This window comes from Urocitellus parryii, chromosome 1 (assembly GCF_045843805.1).
Source record: "Urocitellus parryii isolate mUroPar1 chromosome 1, mUroPar1.hap1, whole genome shotgun sequence".
In the NCBI taxonomy this organism is placed as follows: Eukaryota; Metazoa; Chordata; class Mammalia; order Rodentia; family Sciuridae; genus Urocitellus; species Urocitellus parryii.
Window position 1 is genome coordinate 12,828,776 of NC_135531.1, and position 24,647 is coordinate 12,853,422.

The following is a 24,647-nucleotide window of genomic DNA, read 5'->3' on the forward strand; positions in this document are numbered from 1 at the left end:
TCTTGGCTTGAATTTAGTGATCAGTGGAAAGCTTGGAGAATTGAGTCAGCATCTGTATGCTTGTTAATTCTCTTTTCTGTGTCCTTTTCTTAGCTTCCATGCTCCATACTTGTGCCCCAATCCAGGAGGGTATGGTAATGTCTCTGTCCTAAGAAAACCACTTCTACACCTTGCATGACATTCCAAAGCCAGGAACAGAAGCACTCAGGGAATCTAAAGTCATGTGGCCCTTTTAGCCCAGTGGGAATCAGCTGCCTGGGTATCCACTCCAGTCTTCTTCTGTCCAATTCTGGCTAATAATTGTTTTCATTTGCTATAGAATTGGATCCTCTGGCTGTGAGTGAATACAGGTCTTCTAAACATTGTTCCTAAGTGTTGCATTAGACACCAGTTCATCACAGAAGATTGGGAAATTGCCGGGCTTCTGTAATTATCTTTAAAATAGAATAAACTGCCCCATACTGCAAGCATGATTAGGCTATGATGTTGAAGGTTACTGATGCCGTGCAATGTAGGTGATGATGATGATGATAATAAAGATCCTGAATGGGGCAGGGGCAGCCGCCTCTTCGCTCTCTGCCTACTCCTCTGAGAGGCTGGGGCCTGCACAGTTGTGAAGGGCTTCTGGTGCCAGGAAGCCTCTTAACATTTGCCAGGGAGTCCCAGGCGGGGACACTGCATCTAACTGTAATAATCCACAAAGGTTTGAACACCTTAAGAATTTGGGTTAGGGTTTTCATGTATATCTTATTTGGCATGATTCCTGTGTTCTCCTACAGATGACTCTGATACAACAAAATCACTGAAGCTGAGAGAGAGCTTCCTGACCATCAAGGGCCTAGTGGAGCTCTTTACTCCCCTTGTCTAGTTTGTCCAACCTGCAAAACAGAGGTGGTTCATACATTCACCACCACGTGGGGTAATTGAGAGGTTATTTCACCCTCTGGCTTAAAGAGGACCTTTATAAAAAGTTGCACTAACCTTTCCTACTGCGGAGTTCTAGTCGGCTCTATCTCAACAACATGCTGGGCTTCCCATTGCCAGTAGCCGCTGCCCAGGGGCTCTACCTGCCTCCTCTGGGTAACTGAAGTCTCACAATCTGGTCCTCTCTCCTACTGCCTTCTCTTGCCACCCACCACGGTTCCCTCCATAGAGTCATTTTAACTCTTCAAGGAACAGAGTGCACTGAGGCTGTGTCTCCCCTTCACTGCTGGTGGTGTGGGCCTGCAGTTGCAGGAAGTGTGGATGTTTGCAGGCCATGGTGACTAGGTGACTACAGGCTGCCCAGCACTTCCTTCTGGTTGGATGACGTTCTTTTTCCTCTGCCCTGTGGTTTGCTTTTTCTTGTGCCCTGACTGAGTCTCTTCTGCTGTGTCTTGCTTGGTTACAGCCTTGACATCACCCATCGAGTACCAGAGGAACCACAGCGGGGGCGGCGGCAGTGGCAGCGGGGGCAGCAGCAGCGGGGGAGGGGGCAGCAGCGGCGGGGCCTCCGGTGGTGGTGGCAGCAGCCATGGCAGTGGTCCCAGCAGCTGCAGCAGTGGCCCCAGCTCAAGCAGAAGCAGGCCCTCCCGGATCCCACAGCCTGTCAGACACCACCCCCCTGTGCTGGTCTCCTCTGCAGCCTCGAGCCAGGCAGAGGCAGACAAGATGTCAGGTATGTCTGCTCCCAGCCCCTCACTGCCTCCTCCCAGCAGCAGCCTGGCCTTTGAGGCCAGCCTCGGCCAACCCAGCAGGCTCCCCTTGAGCGGAGACTCAGAAGGTCCTGAGCGAGAAACGGAACCCATCCCCAAGATGAAGGTGATGGACAGCCCCAGGAAAACCTCCGGGAACACTTCTGGTGCAAGTCAAGATGGAAATGCCAAGGACGCTCGGGGGAACCTGGGCCCTCTGCCCCTGGGCAAGCCCAGACCTGGGGCCATCTCGCCTCTGAACTCTCCCCTCTCTACCACAGTCCCTTCTCCTTTTGGAAAGGAGCCCTTTCCCCCCAGCAGCCCCCTACAGAAGGGGGGCTCCTTCTGGAGCTCCATCCCCTCCTCCCCGGCAAGCCGGCCGGGCTCCTTCACTTTCCCGGGGGACAGCGACTCCCTCCAGCGGCAGACACATCGCCACACAGCCCCCAGCAAGGACACGGACCGCATGAGCACGTGCTCCTCAGCCAGCGAGCAGTCCGTGCAGTCCACCCAGAGCAACGGGGTAAGAACACCAGGGAGCCTGCGCCCGCCTGCCCTGCCGCCTCTGTCCCGCCAGCTCTTCTAAACCTGTGTCGCCGTGGCTCTCCACTCTGCTCCGTACTAACTCCAGCTCTCCAGTGCTGTGTGGCAGTCATCACCTTCTCCAGTACTCCTGTGCACTGCCCAAGTAGACACCTCTGTGGCTTCTCTGTGTGTACAGTGTGTGTCCGTGCCCCAGGGGCCTGGACGGACGCACACAGGCACCAAGTGAACGCAGACACTTCTAACCCTTCCTGGGACCGTGGACAGCACCCGCTTTCATCTCTACTAACTTGCTCCTTGCTTTGTTCGTGTCTCCTTCGTAAGAGAAAGCATATTATTAACCTTCTGAATGCAGCACCTATCAGTCTCTCTAGTTTTCCAGCCAGCAGAGTATCTTGGAACTTCCTTTTTAGCCCCTGCCTTCTGTGCATACTTTTTTAAGGAGTCCTTTTTCCTGCTTTCTACCTCCTACTTAAATGAAATCTGTACACTTTAAGCTTTTGCTCATCGCTTGATTTTGCTCTTTTATGCCTTAAATTATCTTTGCAGCATTTTTGGCTCATCCAATGAAAAAAAAAATTCCCTCAAGAAAACTTCCAACAGCAACTGAAAGCAAATTAAGATGGCAAAATGGGGGGAAGGAATCTGCCCAGTGGGAATACTTCTCCAGCCCAAGTATCACTCTGGAGAAGAGACACTGGCCCCTGGGCCCCTGGGCCCCTGGAGACCTGCTCCTGCACAGGCTGCCAGAATGCCTGGTGTCTGTCCAGCAGAGGGCGCAGCGGGCAGGCAGGAGGTTCTGCGGAGGGGTGTCGTGGCTCATTTTGCTGTCACTCACGTTGTGTTCTCAAGCATAGGGTGGCTGTGCTGGGTTTTCCCCCCATTCTGTGGCTTCCTCACTGTCCTCCAGTGTTTCCCACACAGCAGACGGCCTGGCCCATAACACTTTCCTGAAGGCATGCGTGAGTGAATAGAACTGTTCTAATGAGTGTATGTTTGATTGCTTTATAAATTTTTAAATACATTTCCCTAAAAGGGTCTGTGTCTCTCTTTGTGTATGTATGTGTATATGTGTATATATATATATATATATAAAATCTAGCTTCCGCATGTCTCGCCCTTTCCTCTAGACTTCTATTAATCGCATAGTTGGGTTGATCTTATTCTTTTGTATTACTTTTTGTTACTTATTTTGCTAAACTGTATTTACTTGAGGAATAATTTAAGATTTGGGTCTTGATACACTTTACACTCAAATTTTACTCTCAAAAATGGTTGGGCAGGGGTCATCTAGTGGATGCCCCAGCAGCCTCACTGTCCCCCAGAGCTAGGAAGCCTCCCAGCTTGATTGAAAATGCCAGGTGGCAGTGAGCATCTGAACAGACTTCAGTCAGAAAGAAGTTGCAGACAGCCTACTAGCAGCTCGGTGTCTACTTGGTGTGCTGGCATGGCTTAACAGCTGTGACCCTTACAGAATCAGCGAGTTGACATCTTTTGAGTTCATCCTAACCCAAACACTTGGCAGTAAGCACAAGAGAAAACTTCAGAGTCTCTATCAGACTACTGTCCCAGTGCAGGAGCCAGTGCTGGCCATCTCTGGACACTCCTGAGTAGATCTGGATAAAGAGGTCTCAACCAGCTCCGCCTCAAGACATTCACCTAAGACAAGGCACAGTCAATGGGTAGCACCTGGTGCAGAGAGTTTGGGGTTTGCTTTCTGCCTCATACTTTTTTTTTTTTTTTTTTTTTGGTGGTGGTGGTAGTAGTAGGTAACCAGGAAAGAGAAATTGTCAAGAGTGTTTTACATAGTCAAAATGCCTTACAGAAATGGCCTGGAAGCCTAGGAAAAACTCAAGAGGCCCAAAGCAGGGATTTGAAAATATCCTCTTCAGAAATTTAGTTAAAAGGAGCTACTGTCTAGCTTCTACCAATTTGAGCTCCTAGACCCCCTGGCTGATCAGCAGAGGCCTCCTTCCCCCTTGAGCACTTCTGTGGAGCTGTCAGTGGTTACACCCAAACAGCCATGCCTAGTCCAGGGCCCAAATCCTTCTTCCCCCTCTAGATAGGTACCTTCTGCAAAGTTTTGTTGAGGCCAGACCAGGTGGAGTGAATGTGAATCAACCCAAAACATGACCATATTGGCCTTTCCTGTGGCTCTGTGGTCTGGCTTTTCTGCCTTGGCCACCTGGGTAGCATTAAAGATACACATACTTGGAAGTCACTCCTAGCCCTCCCTTTCTCTCACTGGCTGGTAACCTGTGCAGACTCACCCCACACACACACTCTAAGGGGCTGATGTCATGCCCACTGGCAAGGTGATTGTGAGAATTAAGGGAGATAGATTTGAAATGCCTAACACATAGGTTGTGTTCAAAAAATAATAATAGCTATGATTATGATAGCAAAATACTCAAATTATAGCCTGGTATGATGTATTACCCAAAGCAGCTATGGTCACAGAAGTTTTGTATTTACATTTTCTAGCACTTATGGCCCTGTAATCAAAGAACTTTTGGGTGTTGCCATTTCAGTCAAAATATTAAAGTACATGCTTTAAGTATGGACTTGTATAAAGGAATAGGCAGAGGCCAAAGCCTGACATGCTTGGCAGCCACTGAGCTGAAGGGTCACCGGCAAGTAGTGCACATTTATGAGGGACAGGAACAAGCAGACTCCTCCTTGGCAGAGATGGGCAGCAGCTCCATCTCATTCTATTTAAATATCCTCTGTAGCACTCGGTGCATAATAATGGTCCTTGGAATTCCCAGTGACTGGCTTGTTGGCTTTTCCAGGCTGAGCCTCATATGTGTTTCATAAGTGTCCCCTCCACCATCTCAGGACAGTGGTCAGGGATCTATTCAACGTGTCCTGACACAGGCTCCGTGGACAGGGCTGAGAGAGCAGGTATGTCAGGGTTGTTTCCCGCCCAGGGATGGAACTCTCAAGTGAGTGTAATCCAGAGAGTCCAGCAGAGGCTGGTACCTTTGGAGCCCTGGACATCATGGGAGCATTTGAGAACAAGCTCATGGAGATAGGATTCTAGATGCCATTTCCCACATCCTAACTTGATAGAGGGGACGTGGGCAAGAGTAGCTCATGAGTTGGCAGTGGTCTCAACTCTGTTTCTCCTACCCTGGAACAATAGGTCACTTTTTAAATAAAAGCTGGAAAAAGATAACTGCTGTTTGTTTCTATTCAGCAGCTTGCACCCCTTGGCTTCTGGGCCTGGGTAGGTAGCCTGAAGAAATGATCTTTGTTTTACAGTCTTGGCTCATTAACTGAGTCACCCAACAGTTACGAAGTGCCTACTATATGTCAGTCACTGGGTACTGACTGGGACTGCAGGATGAGGGCAGGGTAGGCATCCCTGAAGGTCTCTTCCCAAAGTTTGAGTTGCAACACCAGAGGCAAGTAATCCTGTGATGCTTTAGCACTCGTTCTCATGGCAACAGTGCCCTGGGGGTAATGGAATCAGGAAGCAATAAGGGGACCATCCACCAAGGGATATACAAAGAAGACAGAGCAACTGTCCCTAAAAGCGGAATAGCAGTTGGTTTCCCTTTCAGGTGTTCCACATTCTTCTTTCTGAAAGGAAAGAACAGACATAGACAGCAGCCTATGATCCTGGAATATATGTTCCCAATGAACATTTTATCTGGAAGATTTAGGGATGTCTTTCTTATCTAATCTATTGGGCAGTGAGCTGAAGTGCCACTCTTTGCTGCTTTTAAATTGAATACTGAACAATTACATCACTGCATTTGGTGAAGAATAACCCAATATGGCTTCAGCTTAATGACTCAGCCTCTTCTGGGTGGGCAAAAGGAAGATGGACCATAATATCATGAAGCTTCTAAGAAGTGTTGTCATGGCAGTAGTGTTTTAAAGATTGTTTCTAAATTGCTGTCCAGAGAAACCCTGATTTTCACTTATTGAAAAAGATGTGCTAAGTTAGCTACAGAGAGTGTAAAGGAAAAGTTGGGAGTGTCTCCGTGTCTGTCTGGTGAGCCTTGCTCTGGGGCCTGGTGCCGTGGTGCACTGACCAGTGACGTCATGCTGCCAGCTCTCAGCTCAGTTCCTATCTACCTTTTTTTCTTCATCTGTCCCTCTACAGAGTGAAAGTAGCAGCAGTAGCAACATCTCCACCATGTTGGTGACACACGATTACACGGCAGTGAAGGAGGATGAGATAAACGTCTATCAAGGAGAGGTCGTTCAAATTCTGGCCAGCAACCAGCAGAACATGTTTCTGGTGTTCCGTGCCGCCACTGACCAGTGCCCCGCAGCCGAGGGCTGGATTCCGGGCTTCGTCCTGGGCCACACCAGTGCAGTCATCGTGGAGAACCCCGACGGGACTCTCAAGTGAGTGTAGTTGGGGAGGCCAGCCCCATGTGGCAACCAAAGGGAAGAGGAGCCCATGCACATGGAACATTAAGACTGGAAGGATGAGACTTGGAAGGGAAAGCTGTACTAATATCTGTGCATGCAGGCTCACCTCTGTGACCAGAAGCAAAGACAGACAGTCCTTCTCTCCCTCAAATGTAGCCTAACAGTTTCCTTTAATAATCTGTATTTAGAAATATGTGGCTTTTTCAGATCACAAATAAATCCCTGGAGGTTTGGGGTGCAAGAGAGGGGTTTCTAAGGACCCCTGACAGTCAGGAAGTTTGCTGGGCACATCATGAAGATACTTGTTTGCTAGGCTGCAGGGAAAGTCCTGTGTGATTCTTTTACCATCCCGCTTTACACACTGGAAGATAATTCATTTAAAGAAACTTAAAACTGATTTTTCTGCATTAAATGGTTTGTTGATGTTTTGTTTATTTGTTTGTACCAGGGATTGAATCCAGGGGCACTTAACCATTAAACCATATCCCCAGCCTTTTTTATGTTTTATTTTGAGACAGGGTCTCGCCACCCAGACACTGCAAAAACCATCCCTCCCTCCCCATGACAGTCCCTTGTCCTGTTTCTCCTTGATGCCCAGAAAGTTGACTCTAGTACATTGTTAAAGAATCCTGTCTTGCAGTTTTTCATATGTCAATTACAGTGAGTGGACTTGAAAGATAAAAGTCACATTTTGTGCTTTGTTTCCTCAAAATATAGTCTTGGACCCTGTATTAGGGTTCTTTAGAGAAACAGAACCAATAGGAGGGAGAGGGGAGTGAGAGAAAAAGAGAGAGAGATTGAGATTATAAGGAGTTGGCTCATGAAGTTCTGGAGACTAGCAAATCCAAATTCCAACAGTGTAGATGAAGCCTGAGGCAGTCTGCTAGAGAATTCCCTCTTGCTAAGAAAGCCAGACTTTCATTCTGGTCATGCCTTTGAATGACTGGAAGAGGGAATCCTAACAGGATTAAGGGAGAGTGATCACTTTACTGATTAAAATTATCATCTCAGTGAGAAATACCTGGAATGTTTGACCAAACATCTGAGCACCCTGTGGCCAGGTCAGGTTGACACAGAATTAACCATCACAGGCACCTTTGTATTTTAATCCTTAAAACTTAAGTTAAGAAATTATTGGTTTTACCTCCCATTTCTTGGGTATCAGTGGAGATCTCTGTTACTGAAGGGTCTTCAGTCACTCCAACCAACTTGAAGTGAACATCCTGACTCTCTCTGATGCTCTCAGGTATGATTTGCTGAACACTGGGAAGGCACAATACTGTTCTTTCTCTCCCTAGGAAGTCAACATCTTGGCACACAGCACTCCGTTTAAGGAAAAAATCTGAGAAAAAAGATAAAGACGGCAAAAGGGAGGGCAAGTTAGAGAATGGTTATCGGAAATCCCGGGAAGGGCTCAGCAACAAGGTATCTGTGAAGGTAAGTGAGAATCCCCTGTGTTGTCCCTCCTTGAGCAGGGAGGGAGAGACACTGCAGACCCACAGCCTGTACTTGCTTGGGAATGCTCTCCCTCACATCACACCATGCCTCCCTCTTGCCCTGCGAGCAGTATGTTGGCGGGGGGAGGCATGGCGTGATATGAGGGAGAGCAGTATGCACAGGGATGCCTACATATCAGCGTATCAGGAACCAGGTCTGCACCTATACATCTCCCCAGGTGCACACAGGGCTTCAAAGGATATAATTAAGTCCTCAGGTGAAGCACAGAGACCAAGTGCAAAGAAACTGTGGCTTAGTCTTCCCTGTTCTCAGAGGGGAAGTGAGAAGGTGCAGGTTCTGTGGCTTTAACAAGTTCCCTCAGAGGTGGCCTCAGTCAGTCTGAAGCCTCTTTAATCAGGTTGCCTGAATCCGATGGGAGTTCTGCCTGGAAAAAAAAGAAAAAATCTCCTGAAAGCAACCCAAGCAACCCTGGGGAAGAACTCTGGCCCTTCTGCATTAGGAAAGGCTCAAGGGCCAGCTGGATCCGCCCATTAGGGTGAGAGATATGGACATCTCTGAGTTTAAGGACTGTGTTTGTGGGTAGGAAGAAAAAACTCACTCAAATTGGTCTGATAAGAAGTTTTGGGTGCTTTTAGCAGCAGTGAACAGTGATAAGAAGTTTTGGGTGCTTTTAGCAGCAGTGAACAGTGGTCTATGTGGATTGACACCCAAGCAGCCAATTCATGTTTCTGTTCATTTTCCAAAAGGAAATGTAGCCCTGGAATCAAAGTAATCTTCCTGAAAATGACTCATGTTTTTGGTTAATACCTTTTATGCCTTTTCCATTTCAGCTTCTCAATCCCAACTACATTTATGATGGTGAGTTCTGCCACTTTTCCTCTAGTCTTAGAGTTCATAGGTCTGTGGGGCATTTCAGAACACTCAGGTACAGACTCTGGAGAGGGTTTCCTGGGTGCTCTAGGCTTGGGCAGCATCTTAGGATTTACTAGTTCATTAGGGATGCTTGGAGGGTGTAGGGGAGGAGCCAACGATAACTGGCTTTAACCAGCTTGTTTCTCCTCCAGTTCCCCCAGAATTTGTCATCCCATTGAGTGAGGTCACGTGTGAGACAGGGGAGACCGTTGTTCTTAGATGTCGTGTCTGTGGCCGCCCCAAGGCCTCAATCACCTGGAAGGGCCCTGAACACAACACCTTGAACAACGATGGTCACTTCAGCATCTCCTACAGGTAACAGCCCACTCTGGGGGGGGGGTCACTGGCTGGGAGCACAATCTTGCTTCATGGTGAGCGGAAATGCCTCTTCACTGTGAAGGACATCATTTCCATGGACGCTGTAACATTCAGCCTGTTTATGAAGGCACAGTTCATTTTTCTCTTCATCTTCCAAAAGGAAATGTAGCCCTGGAATCAAAGTAATCTTCCTGAAAATGGCTCATGTTTTTGGTTAATACGTATTCCACATGTGCAATACAATCTGCTTAAAATTCCTCATAAGTGCTAGATTGCCTAACTGCCTGTGGCCTGGAGGAATTTAGAACTGGTGCCCAGAGTGCTAAACTTTCTGATGCCCAGTGTGTCCTTTTGTGTGCCAGTGACTTGGGGGAGGCCGCTCTGAAGATCATTGGTGTGACCACGGAAGATGACGGCATCTACACGTGTATTGCTGTGAATGACATGGGTTCAGCCTCATCTTCAGCCAGTCTGAGGGTTCTAGGTAAGTACCTGAGCTGTGGGACACAGCTGCCAGGAGTCTAAAGCCAGTGTGCCCCACACTTGTCAAAGCCTGAAATTCAAACTAAGTCACTTTCAGAGCCTTCCAAAAGAGAGGGGCAAATAGCAGATAATTGTTGGGGATGTGCCAGGGGAGCATCCTCTTGGCACCTCACAGGAGTGCAGGGGAAACCCTGCACAGGTGAAAGGGCAAAGGAGGAGCAAAGGGGAGGGAAAAGCCCAGGTAACAAGGGTCCAAAATGCCAGGTCGCTGCAGAAGTCCTGGGAACACCTGGGAACATGGTGAAAGCTGTGTTCTTTGTGCCATTGGCAACTGGTCTCTTGATTGCAACTCACAGATTTAAGATTCTTTTTACAGAAAAAGTACAGAACATCTTACTTTCCTTTGGGTATATATGATGTTAGATTCATTACTAACAAGTGATATTCATTGGCACTTGTGTAATAAAATCATGTCTATGTTTTCAGTATATTTATAATTATGAACTTTAAAAAAATTGTGAACATTCAGTAAAGATACTGAAGCCATGATTCCTCATGTTCTGAAAGGAAGACAGAGCTTTGAGGCTTTGTGGCCCTGTGATCAAGAGCAGACTATCTAAAGCATTACTGCCCTTGAGAGCAAAACAGAAGATTAAAGTTTTATATGTTAAATATTTTTATATAAAATATTTTTATATGATTTTTAAAATATCTTTATAAAATATTTATATTTTATATATTAAAGTTTTATATTTTTCCTAGAAAAATAAAAGTAAAATTAATTTTACTAAAATATGTAATTTTATTCAGAATATCTAGGTTTTTTATTATTTCTTTTTTTTATTTTTATTGTTGGTTGTTCAAAACATTACATAGTTCTTGATATATCATATTTCACACTTTGATTCAAGTGGGTTATGAACTCCCATTTTTACCCCGTATACAGATTGCAAAATCACATCAGTTACACTTCCATTGATTTACATATTGACATACTCATGTCTGATGTGTTCTGCTGCCCTTTCCTATCCTCTACTATCCCCCCTCCCCTCCCCTCCCCTCTTCTCTCTCTACCCCCTCTACTGTAATTCATTTCTCCCCCTTGTATTATTTTTCCCTTTACCCTCACTTCCTCTTGTATGTAATTTTGTATAACCATGAGGGTCTCCTTACATTTCCATGCAATTTCCCTTCTCTCTCCCTTTCCCTCCCACCTCTCATCCCTGTTTAATGTTAATCTTCTTCTCATGCTCTTCGTCCCTACTCTGTTCTTAGTTACTCTCCTTACATCAAAGAAGACATTTGGCATTTGTTTTTTAGGGATTGGCTAGCTTCACTTAGCATAATCTGTTCTAATGCCATCCATTTCCCTCCAAATTCTATGATTTTGTCATTTTTTAATGCAGAGTAATACTCCATTGTGTATAAATGCCACATCTTTTTTATCCATTCGTCTATTGAAGGGCATCTAGGTTGGTTCCACAGTCTTGCTATTGTGAATTGTGCTGCTATGAACATCGATGTAGCAGTGTCCCTGTAGCATGCTCTTTTTAGGTCTTTAGGGAATAGACCGAGAAGGGGAATAGCTGGGTCAAATGGTGGTTCCATTCCCAGCTTTCCAAGAAATCTCCATACTGCTTTCCAAATTGGCTGCACCAATTTGCAGTCCCACCAACAATGAACAAGTGTACCCTTTTCCCCACATCCTCGCCAGCACTTGTTGTTGTTTGACTTCATAATGGCTGCCAATCTTACTGGAGTGAGATGGTATCTTAGGGTGGTTTTGATTTGCATTTCTCTGACTGCTAGCGATGGTGAGCATTTTTTCATGTACTTGTTGATTGATTGTATGTCCTCCTCTGAGAAGTGTCTGGTCAGGTCCTTGGCCCATTTGTTGATTGGGTTATTTGTTATCTTATTGTCTAATTTTTTGAGTTCTTTGTATACTCTGGATATTAGGGCTCTATCTGAAGTGTGAGGAGTAAAGATTTTTTATAAAAAAAATATTTTTATATGATTTTTAAAATATCTTTATAAAATATTTATATTTTATATATTAAAGTTTTATATTTTTCCTAGAAAAATAAAAGTAAAATTAATTTTACTAAAATATGTAATTTTATTCAGAATTTCTAGGTTTTTTTATTATTTCTTTATTAAATTTTTTTATTTATATATGACAGAGGAATGCATTACAATTCTTATTACACATATAGAGCACAATTTTTCATATCTCTGGTTGTATACAAAGTATATTCACACCAACTCGTGTCTTCATACATGTATTTTGGATAATGATGTCCACCACATTCCACCATCATTTCTAACCCAATGCCCCCTCCCTTCCTCTCCTACCCCTCTGCCCTATCTAGAGTTCGTCCATTCCTCCCATGCTCCCCCTCCACTATGAATCAGCCTCCTTTTATATCAGAGAAAACATTCAGCATTTGTTTTTTGGGGATTGGCTAACTTCACTTAGTATTATCTTCTCCAATGCCATTCATTTACCTGCAAATGCCATGATTTTATTCTCTTTTATTGCTGAGTAATATTTCATTGTGTATATATGCCACTTTTTTTTTAATCTATTCATCTGCTGAAGGGCATCTAGGTTGGTTCCACAGTTTAGCTATTGGGAATTGTGCTGCTACAAACATTGATATGGCTGTGTCCCTGTAGTATGCTGTTTTTAAGTCCTTTGGGTATAGACCGAGGAGAAGGATAGCTGGGTCAAATGTCTGGTTCCATTCCCAGTTTTCCAAGAAATTTCCAAACTGCTTTCCATATTGGCTGCACCAATTTGCAGTCCCACCAGCAATGTATGAGTGTATCTTTTTCCCCACATCCTCACCAACACTTATTGTTGTCTCTTCATAATAGTTGCCATTCTGACTGAAGTGAGATGAAATCTGACTGGAGTGAGATGATGAACATTTTTTCATATATTTGCTGATTGGTTTATATTCTCTTCCGAGAAGTGTCTGTTCAGGTCTTTGGCCTATTTGTTGATTGGGTTTTTGTTGTTGTTGTTGTTTTGTTTTGGTTTTTGGTGCTTAGCCTTTTGAGTTCTTTATATATCCTAGAGATTAGTGTTCTGTCTGATGTGTGAGGGATAAAGATTTGCTCCCAAGATATAGGCTCTCTATTCACCTTGCAGATTGTTTCTTTTGCTGAGAATAAACTTTTTAGTTTGAGAACATCCCATTTATTGATTCTTGATCTTAATTCTTGGGCCAAAGAAAGTTGGGACCTAATTTTAATAAGAAATCAATGTTTTATAAAGTATTCCTGCCTGAGACATTTTGCCTTCTTTCTTCATGCTAAGTCTCATTAATCCAGTACTTAGATCACTCACAATTTGTCTTCACTCAGATGAGCCACATCTCAAATGCTCAGAGGCCACTTGTGGCTGCCATGTCAGAGATGTGGGTCTGAGACTCCTTACCAAGGAGCTCCGCTGAAAACTTACTCAGAGAAGATGCTACTCTTTTTGCAGGTCCAGGGAGTGATGGGATCATGGTGACCTGGAAAGACAACTTTGACTCCTTCTACAGTGAAGTGGCTGAGCTTGGCAGGTACAATGTAAACCCCAAAGCCTCTTCCAAGAGAGTACATTTATATAGTTAAACGAGGTATATTTCCATTGGTGGAAGTTAGTGTCTTGCATTTGAGGGGTAACCTCTTGTTACATTTGATTAGTCACTGGGGAGGGAAAGAAGCTGTTGTCAGCTAGGGTTCCCACAGAAATGAAGGCCTAATGTCATAAGCCGTCACTGATGGGATGAACTTGGTTCCTGCCTATGCATCTAGAACAGTGCTACTAGGCACCACCCTTGGGAGAGTTCAGAGCAGAACCACTCACAGGCTTCTTGTAGGACTTGATTCTCTCATAGACTTCTAGTTGAGAAGGGCTGAATGTGTCCTTTGGGTTTCAACTGTGTCTGGAGATTTAAAGGAATTATAACATAAGTAGACAAGAGTATCAGGATCCTTTTGACCAAACCAAGGGAGAAGTTTCAGCGTAGAAACCACAAGTCAGAGGCAGTCAGGCCATGGTGACTCAGCAATGCCACAGCCAGCCAGGTTCCTTCTAGCTCTGGCTCTGCCAGTCGTAGTACACACCACTCACCCCATCTGAGTATGTGTCCCATGGATAAGAGAGGAAGGTCAGGAAGCATGACTACAGTGTTAGTCAGCTTTTCATCACTGTGACCAAAAAACCTGGCAAGGACAACTTAGAGGAGGAAAAGTTTATTTTGACTCGTGGTTTCAGAGGCTTAGTCCATGGTGGTCCAAGTCCATTGCTCTGGTGAGGCAGAAGGGCATGGTGGAGTGCTGCTCTGTTCATGGAAGCCAGGAAGTAGAGGAAGAGTCCACAGGGAAGAGCAACCTTTCCAGGGCTCTCCCCCAGTGACCCACCTCCTCCAGCCATGTCCCATCTGTCTACAGTTAGCACCCACTTTCTCCATTCAAACTAGGTTAGGCTGATCAGGTTATAGCTCTCTTAATCCAGTCATTTCACCCCTGATTATTGCTACATTGTCTCCTGAAGTTTGGGGGAACATCTCATATTCAAACCACAATCATGAAGTTGTCCTACATTCCTGTATCCCGGTTGTTTGTCTGCCAGTTCTGCATTGCTGTGTAACAAGTCACACCCCCACTTGCTATCCTAACGGTAGTGGTGAGTTACTCCTCATACCACTCTGGATTGACTGAGAAGGCATTTTGTTGGCTTCTCCTGGGCTCGGCCAGCTGGCAGGTCCATGCCTCACTCACAGATTGGAGGCCCCATCTGAGCTGTTGGCCTCTTCCCACACAGACATTCACCCTGGCTTCTCATCTGATGGCAGAAGCATTCTGAAGGGCAGAAGCTGCAAAGTCTATTAAGGCTCTATGTCAGAAACCAACAGCTGAACTTCCTCCATATTGTGCAGGCAGAACAAGTCACCAGACAACCACCCAGTGACTGGGAGGGGAGAAGACACTCCACCTCCCATGGGGAGAAGAGCAAACAGGGAGTAGTACCCCTAAGCTCCCATAACCTGCCCCGGCCCTACCACACTTTTATTATAGTCCTCGTGTTCAGAGTATGCTTAGCCTCCCTCAGCCCCAGGTCGCATGCTACAAGGCAGCAAGCATAGGCCTGAGATGGAGAGTTAAGGTTAAGAGAGTTAAGGTGCATCCTGGCCTGGGCAGGTGCATCTCTGGGTAAAACTCCAGAGACCATGAGCTGGCATGACTTGCCTGTCCTACCAGGGTATGGCCAAGCGAGGGACTGCAGATGTTCCTTTCAGCAAGTGTGGGAGGGGTACACTGCTCAGGAGGCATCAAGAAATTCATCCTCAGCCTCTGCACATCATGCCCAGAGCTATACCTGTGGACAATGGTAGAAGCTGCCTGGTGAGACTAAGGCTCTCTTGTGCTGTCACTTCTGCCACATTCAGTGGTCAGGAAGTCACAGAGCCTGCCAGAAAAGGCATGAGAAATGGAGGCTGCCACTCAAAGGGAGGAGTGGCAGCCATGCCATGGAGGGCCTGGACGCACTCGGGATTTGGGCTTCCCAACACCAACACTCCCCACAGCATGGCCTGGGAAAAGCTAGAAGGCTCAGGTGTTCACCAATGTCTTGCTGTTCGTGGACATCACTGAGTAATCCTTAGGCCTGTGCACAGGGTTGGGTCACTGTGCCATGGAGGCAGCCTCTGCCTGTTCTTTCACATACCTCACAGTACTCTGGAGACGATCTTCTCTTGTCTGTTCATAGGGGCAGATTCGCCGTCGTTAAGAAATGTGATCAGAAAGGAACCAAACGAGCAGTGGCCACAAAGTTTGTGAACAAGAAGTTGATGAAGCGTGACCAGGTCACCCATGAGCTTGGCATCCTGCAGAACCTCCAGCACCCACTCCTCATTGGCCTTCTTGACACCTTCGAGACCCCCACCAGCTACGTCCTGGTCTTGGAGATGTGCGTGCACTCCTGATTCTCCTCCCTGCTTTGGTCCCTCAACCTCAACTCAGAGCACGTTTGTTGATTTGTTTGTTCTCCAAGGATAGAAACTAGGTTTTTAGAATTCACAGAACTTTTAAAATATGACCACAGAGACGGCAGCTTTGGAGCTTTCCAGTCCAGGCGGACTGGAAAGAGAGTTGTCCAGGGACAGTCGAGCCTGGTGCAGACACCAGCACCACCAGGGCCTAGGCTGTTCTCCACCCCACCAGGGCTCCACAGAGAGGCCAGGCCTCTGGCCACTCCTGATGGCCTGAAGTTGACCTGATACCTGACACCTGCCTGTGGCAGGTGTGATAAGTGAGGTGAGAGTGGGCTTGCCAAGACCAGCTTGTGGCCACTCCTTCAGGCATCAGCTCAGGGCTGGCTAATCCTGTCTCTGAGGACTCCTGTCAAGTGGGGGCTGGTAAAAAAAGGGAGGGCCAGGTGCACTTTCCCTGGAGAACTCCTGCCCCTGCCAGAGCAGCCTCCCTGGTGCTGTTGTACCATTTCAGAGAATGATTCAGCCTATTTATAAAGAAAGAATGCTCAAAATTGTGATGCTGGAGAAGCTGTTCTCACTAGGGCAGTTTCACCTCCAGAGATAATTGGAAACATCTGGAGATTTTCTTTGTTTTTGTTCTTTGCAGCTCAGGAGAAGGTGCTATTGGTTTTAATGAGCAGAGGTGGGGTACCTGCAAAGGCACAGGACAGCCTCCAACCAAGACTCAGCCCACCCCATGCCATAGGGCCAGGCTGAGACCCCAGCCCTTGCCACATTCTAATCTCCAAGAAACATTTGTGTTTTTTCAATATTAGGAGTGAGTTCAGGGCTGGTGTGTAGCTCAGTGGTAGAGTACTTGCCTAGCACGCATAGGCCCTGGGTTCCACCCACAGCATGCAGGGAAGCAAAGGTGAGTTCAGAGTAGGTGCTGTGTTTCCCTGTAATCTGGCACTTAACTACACATCTCTTCTAGCCTTCACGTGGCCCAGTTTACAGATAGGAATCTAAGTCTGAGGGAGGTGGGGTAATCCCCTGACTTCAAACACAGATATCTAGAGTGTTGCTGCGTGCCAGGCTCTGCCCTGGTGCATGCCACATCATCTTCCATTGACAGGTGCAGGGTTGAATCCCTGACCATCCCTCTCCACCACCCAGTTCCTTTAAAGACCCAGATCCTCCTTCCATATTTGCATATTCACAGTGAGTCAAAAGTCTCTCCAGGGCTGGGGACGTAGCTCAGTTATTAAAGTGCTTGCCTGGCAGGCACAAGGCCCTGGGTTCAATCCCCAGCACCACACACACACACACACACACACACACACACACACACACACAAGGCACTCTTCTTGTCTAGTCACACCATACAGTGAAGGTACAATCCTGAGGTACTTATAAAACATTCACAGTGGGGGGCAGGTCCATGGTGCATTTCTTACTAGCCTGAGGAAGTCTGTAAATTCATGACAATGACCATTCCTACCTCTGTAGGGCTGACCAGGGTCGCCTCCTGGACTGCGTGGTACGATGGGGAAGCCTCACTGAAGGAAAGATCAGAGCACACCTGGGGGAGGTTCTGGAAGCCGTCCGATACCTTCACAACTGCAGGATAGCACACCTGGACCTAAAGGTTGGCAGGCCCAGGGCTGGACAAGGGTGGGTCTGACCTCAACCAGCTTGGCCACATGACACCTGAGCCTGTCCTCCAGAGCCAGGCCAAGAGCTCTGGGGACCTGTGGGAAATGGTAGGGAGTGGAGGGGGATAGGATCATGGATTCCTGGTCTGTTTCTAAGAGTTACATTCAGTGATGGACACAATCAGTAAAATACCAGGTAAACATTTGAACCTTCTAACTTTTCATGACACTTTGAAGAAGTTCCTGTGAATTTTACTGAGGTGGCTTGGGACCAAGTTCACTGCTAATTTACAAAGAGAAAAGTAATGCTCTAGTGCTGGGAGGTAAAGTGAACATCCGGGGTGCTTGTTGTTTAAGAATTCAGAGACAGCTGGTCTCTGCTGAGCTGGGGCAGCAGTTCCTCTGTTAGCACTTTTCCTCTTTGCCTGGGCCTGTGCTAAAATGTTCTTCCTGTTCTGCACAGGCAGTGTGTCCCAGTCGACGTCACAGGTGCCTTTTACCTCTCCGTGGCCTGCTGACAATCAGAGTAATCTTGAAATCAGGTATGTTTGAAAATGACAGTTGTCTTATTCTGTATTCTAGCCTGAGAATATTCTGGTGGATCAGAGTTTAGCCAAGCCAACAATTAAACTGGCTGACTTTGGAGATGCTGTCCAGCTCAACACGACCTACTACATCCACCAGTTACTGGGGAACCCTGAGTTTGCAGCTCCTGAAATCATTCTTGGGAACCCTGTCTCCCTGACCTCGGACACATGGAGTGTTGGAGTGCTCACGTACGTGCTTCTTAGCGGTGTGTCCCCCTTCCTGGATGACAGCGTGGAAGAGACCTGCCTGAATATTTGCCGATTAGACTTTAGTTTCCCAGATGACTACTTTAAAGGAGTTAGCCAGAAGGCCAAGGAGTTCGTGTGCTTCCTCCTGCAGGAGGACCCTGCCAAGCGTCCCTCGGCTGCACTGGCTCTCCAGGAGCAGTGGCTACAGGTGGGCAACGGCAACGGCAAAGGCGCGGGCGTCCTCGACACGTCCAGACTGACCTCCTTCATTGAGCGGCGCAAACACCAGAATGATGTTCGACCTATTCGTAGCATTAAAAACTTTCTACAGAGCAGGCTTCTGCCTAGAGTTTGACCTATCTTGAAGTTCTTTCTCATTCTCTTTCACCTGCCAATCAGCTGTTAATTTGAATTTTGAAGAGGAAAAAAACAAACCTAACTGACCAGCTGCCAGTATGTTCATCGTGTGAAATTGCATTCCAAGTAAGCTGTGCTCAGCAGCGCTTGGACTCTGAGCTGCGAGCTGCGCTGGGGTGGAGGACCTTCACTTACACTCTGCAAAGGCAGAGATCGAGTTGCTGTATCACAGTATTTTATTCAGGTTTCTGCAAAAAATAATAATAAAAATAATAAGACTTTTTTAAGCAAACATGGATAGAATTTTGCAAATTTAACATTTTCAAGATTTATTCAAAGAAAAAATGCCTATGTTCAACCACTGGTGTTAACGAACAAAAACAAAGATACTGTGCATCTCCGGGGCAGACTCGCCCAGGTGATAGCCACTCCCATGGCCTTGGCTAGCGCTCTGCGTCCACCTGGCGCTGAGATTTTCCAGCCACCTCGTCTGATGCGTCTAACGGGACGCCAGACTTGGCTTCTGAAACGTGCATTCAACCTCAAACTTTTGCATAAAATAGAATGAATCGTTTTGCTCTGATGAAATGTAGGCCTTACTTGTATATAAGACTGTTTCTGCCTTCAGTCTGTCATTCCCTGACCTCTCCACACCTTCCCTTCTCCCCGGGCCTTCCTCTGGGCCTTCCTCTGAGAGTTCAAGGGTCTACTCAGCAAATGAAGACACCAAGTTAGGTCCAGCCCTCTGCCCCCTTCCCATCCTCACCCCAAGCCGTCAATCAGATTGTTGAGCAGTACAGTCAGATGAAAATACTGTAAATGCACTCATTGGGGGTTTTTTGGTTTTATTTCATATCATGTGCAATGTTGTGGCTTTAACATTTTATGCAACTATTTATGAAGACCTCTGTTGTACCTGTAATAAATATATAGAAAAAGCACATACTTCGTACAGTGAGCTTTATGGTTTTTTGTGTGTGTGTGTTTGGGGTTGGGGGGGGGTCGTAGCCCTGTGCCATCAATTCAAGAAGACTTAACTCTTCGTGAAATTTGTCAGTTTTGAGGACTGTAAAAAGTGATTTCATACTCTGAATATAAAACTGGATAATAGGATAATGTTTTAAAATTTATTATGCTATTATTCAGAATGCCAAAGTATTTTTTTTTCCTAAAATCAGTCTGGACATTTACTACTTTTTAGACTTTTTGACATTCAACTTTCTGTACAAAAATTGGCTGGATTTTGAGCTTTTGGTAAGAAATTAAAGCCAATTTAGCACTGGCCGCCCTGAGGCTGGTCCCCAATGCCCGTGTCACTGTGGCAGAATGAGTGCTGGTGGGAGGGTTCTTCCAACAAAAGAGGCTGGGATTCTGGGCACGCTTGAATTTTTCTGGATATCTTTTTACCTTTATTGTTTGAAATACACTATAAAAGAGACCAGCCTGCTTCCCAAGCCAGCCAGACATCTGGGTCTTGAGCCATATACTGGCATAATTAAGCTTTGCAGCTTCCAATGTATTTTATTTATTCTTTTGTTGGGTTTTTGTTTGTTTCTTCTTGTAAAATTGTACAGAAACTTTTTAAAAGAAATTGGATTCAAAACTGGATGTGTATTCGTAACCTCATAACTTTTATTTGTGTATTGTTTCTTTTATTATTTCAGTTAAATTTTTACATTATTTTGCATGTATATTTCTTTGTACAGAGACCTTACATGTTTACACAGTATGACGTGATGTAAATATTTTATTTTGCCATCAGTTATTTTAAAAAATTAAACATATTTGCCTGATCTTTGCGTTAGGCCTTTTATTTAAATTGGTCACTGTTGAATCTGAAAGTGCTAAGGGAGAGACTGAGGCAGAGTCCTCTTACAGGTGGGAGAGGGTAGAATATTCTGGATTGGGTATCCCCTATACATAGTCAGAAACAGGAGTTGGTTAGGCTCCTGCAAATGGGTTCACAGAAATAATTCAAAACACTGGTATGTCACCATCATGTCAGCCAACTAGCAGGGCTATCACTCATCCCAATTAACAGAACTGGAGCAAAGGGAGGAACTGGGCTTGAAAACGTAAAGTTAACATTGCCATATACTCAAGAGGATAAAGCCCTTAGTGGTTCAAGCATGTTCAAGATTCTGCCCCTGTGGAGAAGATCCAGGGTCTACCTAATCCGTAGAGATTCGCAGCCACTGCCTTCCTGGGTCTTTCTCTGCAGGGTCCTCTGCAGTGTGATTTCACAGCTCCTCTGACAGCAGGTTATTTTTTCTGATGACTGATATGGTCTCTCTTGAGGATTCTCTCCGGCTTTCCTTCTAGGATGGTGACTTTTATTTGGCACATCATAAATAATAGGTTTCCATCTGCTGAAGTCCAAGGGGAATGCCAGAGTAAAGGGACATTTAAGCCAAGGTTTCTAGCCAGGAAGCTGACTTCCTGCGGTGCACCCCCCCCCCCCCCAAGTCAAGAGAGAAGTAGAATTCAAAGTCATTTTAGTCCATTCTGCAGTGCAGCCTCAGGCCTTGGAGGGCTTGTGGTATTTTCCTTTTAACTGGACACCCTGAATGAAGCAATTTTGCCTGTAAGATTAGAATAGCACACGCACTCAAAGGTGCTCAGATGTTTGGTTTATCACGGTCACTAGATGTTTTGTTTTGTTTTTTCTCAAACGTTAAGATATTTTTATATACCTGTATAAATATTTTAAATCCCTGGACTCTCTATCCCTAAGGGATGGTTGTGGAGGTGGGAATCACCAGGATTTCAGTAGAATAAAAGTTATGAATGCCATCTGTGATTGCAACTGTTAACCTGAAGGAGACTAGAGCACTAGGAAGGAAGGTCCCACTCAGCCGGACATCTCTGAACCTACTGCTAGAAACCGAAATATCGAAAGGAATAACGAGGATGCTTCCGAGATTCACACATATTTATAGGAGATTTACCTTACACAAATAAAGTGCACACATCCTAAGTAAGTAGCTCCATAAATACCTACGTATGTGAATATTTCTATCATCACCCACAGTGGCATAGGGAGCATTGCCATTACCCAGTACATCCCCAGAAGAAGCCCCCGCCACCAGAGGCAGACACTGTTCTGATCTCTGTCACCCGTAGGTGAGTTTGCCTTAGAACTTTATGTAAGAAGAGTCGCAGACTGTGTACACATGCAATGGTAAGAATGTGCCCTTTACTCAGTGATGGTCTCCTAAGGACTAATGCAGCGTCACAGCCAGGACATTAGTCTAGAAGTAGTCAGGATGTGCAGCATTTCTATCTCCTGTTGCCCTCTTAGGGCCACACCCAGCCTCCCTTCTGCACCACACCCCCCTTCGACCCTGCCAACCACTTGCCTGTGCTCCCTTATGCTATGTGGTCATTTTGAGGCTATTCTATAAAAGGAATCATACTGCAGTAGCCTTTTGAGATAGGCTTTGTATTGAACATGATTCTCTAGCGATTCATCCAGGTGGTTGCATGGATCAGTGGTTTTTTCCCTTTTATTGGCAGTAATATTTCATGGTACAGATGGACCATAGTTAATCACCTACTGAAGGACATCAGAGATTCTGTAAATATTTGTGTACAGATTTTTGTGCAAATGTGAAGGTGTTCATTCCTCTGGGATAAGAAAATTGGCAGATCATACTGTAATTGTGTATTTTATTTTTCTGCTTTGTGTTTTGTTTTGTTTTGTTTGGGGGATGCTGGGGATTGAACCTAGGGTTTAGGCATACTATGCAAGCACTCTGCCACTAAGCTACATCCCAAGCCCACATAATTTAATTTTTTAAGAGACTGCCAAACTGTTTTCCATACCCTATCATTTCACATACCAGCAATGTGTGAGTACTCATTTCTTAACATCTTCATCAGCATTTGCTGGTATTACTATTTTTTAAATTTGCCCCATCAGACAAAGACAAACATATAATAATAAACACATAATAATAAATATAATAAACATATCTTATTGTGATTCTAATTTGCATTTCCCTAAATGGCTTATGTTGAACATTTTTGTGTACTTATTTGCTTATCTATATATCCTCTTCAGTGAAATGTTTGTTCATATCTTTTGCCCTTATTATATTTCTTGGTTTTAGTTGTTGAGTTTTGAGAGTTCTTTATTCATTCTAGATAATAGTTCTTTGTGGAGACATGGACTCTGTAGAGTCTTCTTATCAGGGTCTTTCATAGAGAAAAAGGTTTTAATTTCAATGGGCTTGGTTTATGAGTGTTTTATATTATAGATCAAGCTTTTGGTGTTGAGTCTAAGAATTCTTTACCTCACCCTAATAAAGGTTTTTTTTTTTTCCTAAATACTTTTTTTCCTAAAAAGTTCTAAGCCTCACATATTACATTTAAGTCTGTTGTCCTCCATTCTGAGTTAATTTTGAAAAGATATGAAGTTTAGGTTGAGGTTCTGTTTTGCATGTCCACTCATATCAGCACCATTGGTTAAGAAAAGGCTATCCTTTTTGATGTCAAAAATCAGTTGAGTCTACTTATATAGGATCATTTTGGGGTCAATTTCTGTTCTCTATTCCACTTACCTATTTATCCCTTGACCATTGCCACACAGTTTTGATAACTACATATAGTCTTGAACACAGGTAAACTTACCATCCCACTTTACTTTTCTTTTTTCAAAATTGTCTTAGCTATTTGAATTCCTTCACCTTTCCATAGTTTTAGTATAGTGTTATCTATATCTACAAAATACCTTTGGGATTTTTTTAAATATCGATTTAGGGAAAATTGACATTTGGCAATGTTGGGTCTTCCAGTCTATGAATATAGTATGTTTCCACTTAATTGGGTATTCTTTGGTTTCTTTCATTGGAATTTTATACATTCACATGCTCTTTTATATGTTTGTTAGAATATGCCAGGTCCAGTGGCACACACCTGCAATCCCAGCAACTAAGGAGGCTGAGGCAGGAGGATTGCAATTTCAAGGTTAGCCTCAGCAACTTAGTGAGGTCCTAAGCAACTTAGTGAGACCCTGTCTCAAAAAAGGGGGGGGGTATGGGTGTAGCTCAGTGGTTAAGCACCTTTGGGTTATATCCCTGGTACCAAAAAAAAAAAAAAAAAAAGAGGAGGAAGAATTATACCTAAGTATTTCTTTCTAAAGCAATTATAAGCATTGTATTTTTAATTTTAGTATATAAAAATACTATATAAAATGCAACTAATTGTTTAATGCTTCTTATCTTTTATCATATATTTGCTTAACTTCCTTGTTCCAGAGAGTTTTTGTAGATTCTTTGGGATTTTCTACATAAACAATCATGCCATCTGCAAATAGGACCAGGTTTATTCCTTCCTTATCAATCAGTATGCCTTTTGGTTTTTTTTTTCTTGCCTTACATCACTGACTAGAACTTTTTCAATACTTAATTGAATATAAGTAGTGAAGGTGCATTTCCTCATCTTTTTCCCGATCTTTGATGGGAAGGCATTCCATCTGGCACCATTTCGTACAATGTTAACTCTAGATTTCTATAGGTGCTTTATTTTTTCTTCTTTTTTTTTTCATGTCTTTGTTGATGCATTATGGTGATAGTCATAGTGGGATTCGTTGTTACATACATTATATTGTTACATGTAACATGATTTGATCCATGTTGTTCCTCAGTATTTCCCCCTTTCCTTCCCCTCCTCTGTCCTAGGTTCCTGTCCTCTACTCCACGGTCTCCCTTACTATTTTTATCAGATACACTTACACCATTTTTCTCCCTCTTTTCTAACTTCCACATGTGAGAGAAAAAATGTGGCAATTGACTTCCTGAGTTTGGCTTTTCCCATAATATAATGTTCTCAAATTCCATCCATTTTCTTGTAAATGACATAATTTTATTCTTCTTTATGGCTGAAAAAAATACCATTGTATATATATATATCACATTTTCCTTATCCATTCATCCATTGATATACACCTAAGCTGGTTCCATAGTTCAGCTATTGTGAATTGTGCTGCTATAAAATGAGTTTGCATGTATCACTGTAGTATTCGGACTTTAATTCTTCAGGAAAATAACCAAGGAGTGGTATCACTGGATCATGTGTTGGCTTAATTTCTAGACTTTTAAGGAAACTGAT

General features: G+C 44.6%; 1 protein-coding gene across 2 annotated transcripts in view; it reads left to right on the plus strand.

Moving 5' to 3' along the window:
• Trio (trio Rho guanine nucleotide exchange factor) overlaps positions 1-20,285 on the plus strand; it is a 334,617-nt gene extending 314,332 nt beyond the window's left edge. For both annotated transcript variants that reach the window (XM_026392392.2, XM_077800023.1), the window contains exons 48-57: positions 1,391-2,196; positions 6,331-6,578; positions 7,904-8,042; positions 8,894-8,921; positions 9,128-9,290; positions 9,656-9,777; positions 13,273-13,351; positions 15,544-15,744; positions 17,258-17,396; positions 17,986-20,285. In XM_026392392.2, coding sequence (XP_026248177.2) covers positions 1,391-2,196; positions 6,331-6,578; positions 7,904-8,042; positions 8,894-8,921; positions 9,128-9,290; positions 9,656-9,777; positions 13,273-13,351; positions 15,544-15,744; positions 17,258-17,396; positions 17,986-18,534 — 2,474 coding nt within the window. In that variant the 3' untranslated portion in view covers positions 18,535-20,285. The remainder of the gene's footprint in view (positions 1-1,390; positions 2,197-6,330; positions 6,579-7,903; positions 8,043-8,893; positions 8,922-9,127; positions 9,291-9,655; positions 9,778-13,272; positions 13,352-15,543; positions 15,745-17,257; positions 17,397-17,985) is intronic.
• Positions 20,286-24,647: the final 4,362 nt, after the last annotated feature.